At 45.6% G+C, this 7,975-nt stretch overlaps 1 protein-coding gene across 2 annotated transcripts; it reads left to right on the forward strand.

Moving 5' to 3' along the window:
- Positions 1–24: 24 nt before the first annotated feature.
- Positions 25–6,056, forward strand: ATP5MK (ATP synthase membrane subunit k). 2 transcript variants are annotated; one of them, XM_074959423.1, is made up of 4 exons: positions 25–157; positions 2,512–2,609; positions 2,697–2,791; positions 5,932–6,056. In XM_074959423.1, exons 2-3 carry the CDS (start codon positions 2,523–2,525, stop codon positions 2,787–2,789), a joined length of 180 nt encoding a protein of 59 aa, XP_074815524.1. In that variant the 5' UTR covers positions 25–157; positions 2,512–2,522; the 3' UTR covers positions 2,790–2,791; positions 5,932–6,056. The 2 variants fall into 2 exon arrangements, with proteins under 2 accessions (XP_074815524.1, XP_074815523.1); XM_074959422.1 differs by lacking the exon at positions 25–157 and adding an exon at positions 534–814.
- Positions 6,057–7,975: the final 1,919 nt, after the last annotated feature.

The raw sequence follows: 7,975 nt of genomic DNA on the forward strand, positions 1-7,975 counted from the left end.
GCAATCCTCACTCTACGTCCTCTACTACCGTAAGGACCGTAGGTCCAATCAGGCGAGACATGTCTGCGCGGAGGCGGGATTTCCCGGCGCCATCTTGCCTGTGGACTTGGAGTCGGCGAAGGGCACCGAGCGGCTGCTGCAGGGGAGCGCGCGGCAGGTGGGGGCGGTTCCGGGCCGCGGTCTCTGCGCGCGTGACGAGCCCGGGGTAGGCGCCGCGAGCGCCTCTCCCCAGCGGGCGGCCGGCCCCGGGCGGTTCGATGACCAGGGCGGCCCGGAGCGGGGAGGGGCGGCGGCCTAGGGAGCCCGGTGCCGGACCGCGGGGGGCTGCTGTGACCCCTTGCCTCGGGCGCGATTCCCATCGGGGCTGCCCAGGCTCCCTCTGCCGCCCGGCCACGGGAGCGGATGCCCCCGGACTGCGCAGCAGCCGGCCTCGCAGACCCCCCGCCCCAGCCCTTGTCCGACCCTGGCCAAACCCCACCCCGGGGCTGGGCAGCCCTGGACTGGCACCGCCGGCCGAAGGAGGCTGGCTGGCAGTGGGGCTGACCGGGGACCCAGCTCTGTGTCTGGGGGCGGGTTGCCCTTCCCCGACCTCTCTCCCGGTCCCTGCCTCACTGGGTAGCTGAAGGCCGAGATCCGGTTGGCTCTTGCTGCTGTGGAAAGGAAACTGACTCAACGAAGCTGCCCCGAAAGCGTTTGTCGGTGCCTCGTGGAGCTGGGTCTGGATTCTCCTGGCAGCCCAGCCTTGTAGCTATGCTGTCCCCTTTCCCTGAGAATAACCCACGGTCCAGTGTCGATCAACAGCGCTTTCCGCAAGGTCGGAACTGAGGAGGTGAAATTCCTCCCATTTACATTCGTGTTTGATTTGTAGGGACTTGTAGATACCGTCAGTCTCGTGCCAGGGACTGGGAAATGGGCTTCTTGTTGCACCTGGGATGGAATGAGTTGAGAAAGTGAAGTTGTGGGTGCACCTGGCTTTTTGGTGCAGCTAGCGGCAACACCTGGCCTGGGTGATGATGAAACCTGGAGGAGTGTGGTGCAGCAGAACTGGCTAAGGAGGGCACCTGGAATTGTCCGAGAAGCAGAACCTACCTATTAATATCTTAGTTCCAAGTGATCTACAAACCATGCGACATAGTAACTCTGTCTAGGACCTTTTAACAATAGTGACTGTTGGTGTAAGATCCCCTATGAAAGGGAAAGGATGGGAAGAATGATGATCCTGCCTTTTCAAAGCTCTGCTGAGTTGGAGACCCTTATCCTTAGTCTGTAAAGCTACTGTAAATGCATTTTGGGAGCTCGCTGAAAGTTAGAGTTCTCCACTGCTGCATACCAAAAACTGGAGAAGGTCCAGGTTTACACCAGAGATGTAGATTAGGAACAGAATGATGCATCGGTTGTCTTGATAGAGATGGAATCTGGTGATGAAGTTCTTCTGTTAGTGGCAGTAGATGAGAAGAGGCACTTATTGACAGTGATAATGGAGTGACTTCATCTGGTGAACCACTAAAATTATGTGGCAAGTTTGCACTGGGCTGAACCCTCGTGTAAACACCAAACGTCTGTCCTGGGAAAAACTTAGAATTCCTAGACTAATACTCTACAGTCATATTGAGTTAACTGAAGTTAGTGCAGGATCACTAACCCATGCTTAGACATGGGCAGGGACCAATAAAATGTGGTGGGATCTTTCAGTAATCTGGTAAACTAATTTGTGGGATTGCTAGTCTGTAAGCAGGAGGCATTTAGAACTGAAATAGCAGAGGTTTATCTTGGGTAGGGATTGTGGTGCATTGCTTTTTCAGTGAATCTGTGGCCAAGAATGTCAGTTTTTTCACGAACTCTGAGAAATCTTCATTTTTAAAAATAGGGAGAATGTAAATGTACATCTAAAAATTCAACCCAGAGGACTTCAAAAATCATAACCATGTTGCACAGATCTCTTGGTTTTCCCTTTCAGACACCTACAAAAACCCTCGGTATTTATCAGAGGGGTAGCCGTGTTAGTCTGTAGCCATAAAAACAACGAGGAGTTAGCCTTTAAGGTGCCACTTGCTGTTTTTGTGGATACAGACTAACACATTTATTTGGGCATAAGCTTTCGTGGGTAAAAACCCCACTTTTACAGATCTGAAGTGGGTTTTTTACCCACGAAAGCTTATGCCCAAATAAATGTGTTAGTCTTTAAGGTGCCACTAGACTCCTCATTGTCCTCATTATTTACTAATTTGCCTTTATTTGCTTTCATATAGTTACCTATATCTCTGCCTTGAATCAGTTGCTTTCTTTTTCCAGATAGATTCCAGTGCACTTAGGATTGCTCTACTTGTGTTGCGTATATCCAAGGCTCTGTTAAATATAATTAATTAAATTTTCAATAGCTGGCACTGGCAGCCCCAAATGTAAAACCTGCTGAGGCAGCACTCGAAGTAATCATTGCAATAGTCACCTGCTGAACTATCCAGCAGATACACCTGAATGTACACATATTAACTTGTCCTTCATTGCATCTAGGACCAGCAACCATGGCAGGACATGACTCTGGAACACAGCACAAGTTCACTGGTTTTCAGAAATACTTCAATTCCTACACCATAACAGGCAGAAGGAATGTATGTACTAGTTAACTTGCCCTTAACAGTCACGCTTCAAGCGTGCTTTATAAGGCATCTAAGTTTAATTTTCTTTTTTCTTTCTAGTATGTAATAGCTACATATGCAAGCATTGCCATGATCATCTTATATTTCAAGCTAAGGCCTAAAAAACAAAGTCCAGCAGTGACGGAAAAATAGTGGTAAGTGGCTGGTTTTTTATAGGACCCAAAAGAAATTCAGTCCCTACCCTCCCCTAGCAAGTAGGGGTGATGGCAGATGGGGAGAAGATGGAGTGAGAGAGGCTATTAATGTAACCAGGTGATGATCACATGGTTCCCAAGCTTAGGCATGTGCATATCCTGTGGTTTAATTAAAGTTTAAAATTAATTCTTTAAAAATTGAGTCACTTATTATGGACATTGTGAAAGAGGTAAGTTTTTGAAAGGATTTAAATGAGATGGAGTGTTGGCAGTCCCGAATGGAATGCATTGCTAAAAGGACCCTGTTGGCTTAAAGACATATTTAAAATTCTTCTCTTACTGCTGACTCCAAGAATGATTGATTAAAATAGGGAATTTTCAATCTAACTTCATTGCCTAGGCTATGTGCCTCTAGCCCAGGGGTGGCCAACCTGTCGCTCTGGAGCCACATGCGGTTCCTCAGAAGTTAATATGTGGCCCTTTGTGTAGCCACCAACTCTGGGGCTGGAGCTACAGGCGCCAACTTTCCAATGGGCCAGGGGTGCTCAACCCCTAGCTCTGCCACAGGCCCTTCCCACACTCCACCCCTTCCCGTGCCCTCCCCTGAGCCTGCCTTGCCCTCGTTCCTCCTGCATGCCAGAAAACAGCTGATCCAGAGGTGTGTGGAGGGAGGGGGAGGCGCTGATCAGCAGGACTGCGGGGGGGTGGGGGGGAGGCACGGGGTGGGGGGAGCGCATGGGGGGCTGCTGATGTATTACTGTGGCTCTTTGGCAATGTACATTGGTAAATTCTGGTGCCTTCTCAGGCTGGTCACGCCTACTCTAGCCATTTCAGCTTAGAGCTTGTAAAAAAAACTAGTTTCACTTTGGTTTAGTCACTCTTACCAATTCTGCAATCAGGCTGACTTGCATTATCAAAACTGTAGCATGTTTGGATTGCAAACAAACATTTCTCTGCAGTGTTTTTAAACAGTACTGGAGTAAAAAAATCTCAAGCATTTCTATTGGTCTTGAATTATATAAGTGGTGCTACCAGCCTCACGTTAAGGTTGCCTGACACTTCCCATAGAAAGAGCCTGTTTTTAGTTGCTTATAACTTTGCCATACTGTTTGGGGTGAAATTTTTCATGCTAGGTGTCTGCCTCAAACTTAATTATTTTTTTTTAAACTTCAGCCAAAATAGTGCAGCAATTTTCTTGAACGAGGTGAAGGGAAAATGTATTTTCCCCAGGGTTTGTTTTGTTTTGTTTTTTAAATAATTTTCTTAGAATAGCGCTTGCACCCCACATGTTTTAGAGCAGTGACTTGAAACTTGCCAGGGAGGTGGCCGTTGTGTCAGGAATGTGCTTTCTGTCATCCCTGTGAAAATGTGCCTTTGGAAAAATTGCAATTTGCACATGCTCAGTAAGACTTCTTAGACTTCAGCACTAAATTGCCCAAAGTCTTTCAGCACTGGGCATGCCCCAGCTTGGAGCTAAGCAGGACTGTCTCCCTGCAATTGCAGCCCTGGGCTGCTGTGGGCCAGGCTGGTTCTGGACACCTGAACTGAGAACAGGGAACCTTTGGTCTCAAAGATGCCACTGCCGGGCCCAAGTAGCATGGAGGAAGATGCTGCCTGATTCGAATGCAGAAGGCAAAGTGGGACTAGAGGCTGGTTGGAATGGGAGAGGGGGACCTAGGCAAGAAGATGGGGACAGAATCAGTGGGGCAGGGGAAACTAGGTGTGGGGAGAGGGAAGACAGATCTGATGAGCTGGGGTACAGGCAGAGAACCATGACTGGCTGGGCAGACAAACCAAGATGGGAGGTCCAGAGGGGTGAAACTAGGACTTACTGGGCAAGGAGACTAGGACAAAAGACCTGAGGAGTGGGCCTGGTGCTGGCTAGGTGTGGAGAATGGGACCAGGATGAGGAGCCAGCACACACCCCTCCAGAGCCTTGAAGGGAACCCAAGATTCCTGAGTCTCACCATTCTCCTGCTGTCACCAAATATCTGAAACCCCCTGGCCAAGTCTCATCCCCCTTTAGTGCTGGTCACACAGAGGATGACAACCTCCTACTGCTATCAGTTACTCAGTTAGCTGAAGTAGCAGAAGTCTGTGCAGTGGTGATGAACCCTGCTGATGAACCATATGAGTGTTAATTTGATGCTACATGATGGCATTTCTGTGTTTTTCAGTTTGCTTTTTAAAAAACTTAAGACACTACACTAAAAGAACATTGAAGTTGCAAAAGTCAAGTACTCAAAATTAGGAAATGCCCGAACTAAGGTTGCCTGTACAACCTTAATTTGGCCTCATGTTATGTTACCATTTAATTACATGATATTGTCTTTTCTCCCCCGCAGGACCCCTGCCTCATTCATTGCACAGAATGGATGTTAGTCACTTAACAAAATAGCAGCTCATTAGGTGAGCACTGTTTATTCTTGACTCTGAAAGAGGCAGGGGAAATATGGTGCATTCTAATGCACAGGCGCAAGTGGGTTGATTTAAGGTTGCACAGGTAACCCTAATTCTGGCATTTCCTAATCTTGAGTGGTTGGCTTGGTAATGCAATGTTTTAACTTAACTCAGAGAGAGTTATCTGTTTCTCAGCCATAATGAGAGAATTAATTGTCTGATAGCCTTTTAAAAACCCTAAATTTGAGGCCAAATTTGATATGAACTCTTTAAATGTGCTATGCAGTAATAGGAGTACTTAACTGCTGAATAAAACCATCACTTAACATATGAACATAGTTTGACTTACTGAGCACATTTATCAAGACAAACTCTTGCATTCATGCAAAGCACTGTCCAGTCTGCATTATGGAAAACCTAGTCCTTTAAAGAGAACTATCATGAAAAAGCTAGACTTGAAAACTTTGGCCTTAGTACATACAATACTTGAAAAGATCTAGATGTAGAAATGGATCCGTGAAGTAGGGTTTAGGGGTATCGTGCTCAGCTGTCCACTGCATGACTGGCATTCTCTGCTCAAGACACATTGCAGGACATTCTTCTTAAAGTTGCTTACCTTAACATGTTTTTTTGGGGGGTGGGAGGAGAAGGAACTACCTATACCCAAGCTAGTAGCACTGAGCAACATTTTGCTTGTTTGAAAGTTATGATATTAATCTAAATCTTTTCTCTCTTTGCAGGTTGCTGGTATGTGTGTTAGTGTTGGACATCATATTGCAATGGAAACAGGAGTTGATGTACTATTATGTACAATTCAATAAAACAAACCATTGTTCAATTATTTAATAAACTGGAGATGCAGTGACTTTTTTCAGCTCTTGAAACTATACTGCTTTCCTGGTGGAGGTAAAGTGCTCTTGGACTATCACATTTGTATAAAACATAAGGCTGACTCTTCATAGTTGAGTGAAAGAAGAATAATTAAAACCATCATAAAATGTGTCCTTAACACCAGTAGTAACTCACTTATGACAGAATGTAAAGGTATTTAATAGAGCTTCAAAGGCTCTCTTGCTGACAAGTGGTGGAAGCAGGTCCTTAAAATTATTTTATGAAAACAAGTTTAGTGTTTGACATACTTTAGCCTTGATAGACTTGACTCTCTTACCCTGTCAGACAGCTTTCCTCTCTGTGTTAAAGGTGTTCAGAAATTCTAACTTACATAATTCTAGTTTCTCCATGTTTTACTGCCTGAGTATATTGTGAGGTCCTGATTACTCTACTTCTCTAGTCACCCAAGGACAAGCTGGCTAGTTCTGACCAGCTGTAGCTTGCTCTGGCTACTCTCTTCAGAGCTGGTTGCTCAGTTCTTCTTTAAGGCCATTCTCCATTGCATTAGGGCCTCCCTTGTGGGGGTGGGTAGGTAACTGCCTAACCATGGAAACAGGAGATCTACAGCAGGTGCTTGGCAGCTCTAAGGATGGCATCCCAAATCAGGAATCTGCCAGGAGCCAAACTAAGGACTGCAACTCCATTTAAGAACTACCCCTTCAACATCATCCTGGGGGCTAAAGTAGATCTAGTGCCATTGCTCTCACCTCCAGCATCACTGATTGAGTGGATTGCTTTGTTTCCCCACCTCAGTCTCACATTAGTTGTGATTCATTTTCACTATTGCTAACTCCAAGATTTCCAAAATCATAAGTTAACCAGAAGTTTCATGGGAGCATTTTAAAACTCCATGGTGCTTTAATCAAACATTTAAGATGTTTGGACTGTCTTGATAATTTAACCTGTAGGGGGAACCTACCTTCCCCTTGATGGGTGAGCATTTGAGGGTCAAAATTCAGTTTAAATGCACTCAAAAATGTAAGTCACCTCTCTTCCCCACCTTGGAGGAACATTTCCTAGCCTCTGGGATGGGGGATGCTACCTTTCTCCATTTTCCCATTCACTATCTTCTCCTTTCTCTATAATACTCAAACTCAATCTCCTAGGCCAAATTCATCTCCCATTTCCCTTCACTGCCATGCTCTGGCTGTACATTCTTGGCTGCCTCATTAGTTCTCTCCTGTCCTTATCCCTTCCTCCCATGCTACCTCTACTCTTTCATGTTCCCCAGCCCTGCCCCTTGCTGCATTGTCATCAGGAGGGAATGAACCTGTGACACTGGTGCAAAACACCTGAGCCTCTTGCCTGAGCTAAGACTCAGTGGTTCAGAAATCTGCAAGTGTTATGTCCTCAGCCACCATTAGAGGGAGACAGAGCACCACAATTACAACTGCAAGGAATATCCCACCTTCAAATGTTTAACAAACCAAATTATAAAGATTTATGGCCTTGCTGCTGTAAATACATAAATTATACATAAGGCTTTTTCCATCTAGGATAAAGGTGTAAAACTGAAATTTTTAGGCAAAGCTGCTTTTAAGATAAGTGAATAAAAAAGTAGAAGTTTTCAAAAAGTGAAAAGATGTTTCTCAACCATAATGAGAAAATGAATTATCTGACCACAACCCACCCCCCAAAATTTACCTGGAACACAGGATTAAGGAAAAAAATCAGGACAAGTGTTTTGCAAAAGTTGGGTGGGAAGGTAGCAGGGCTCATAGAATGGAAACTGGTTTCTGTTCTTAATTATGAAGCAATTACAACTCCACAATGTTTGAATTCTAGAAATAATGGTAATGAGCCAAAATTTTGCCACCAAAACTTACATAGCTCACCTGTTGTGTGTGGAAGAGGTGTCGCTTTTGGGGGGTCGGGGGGAAGTAAGGGGGAGTC

This window comes from Natator depressus, chromosome 7 (genome assembly GCF_965152275.1).
Source record: "Natator depressus isolate rNatDep1 chromosome 7, rNatDep2.hap1, whole genome shotgun sequence".
NCBI classification, from domain to species: domain Eukaryota; kingdom Metazoa; phylum Chordata; order Testudines; family Cheloniidae; genus Natator; species Natator depressus.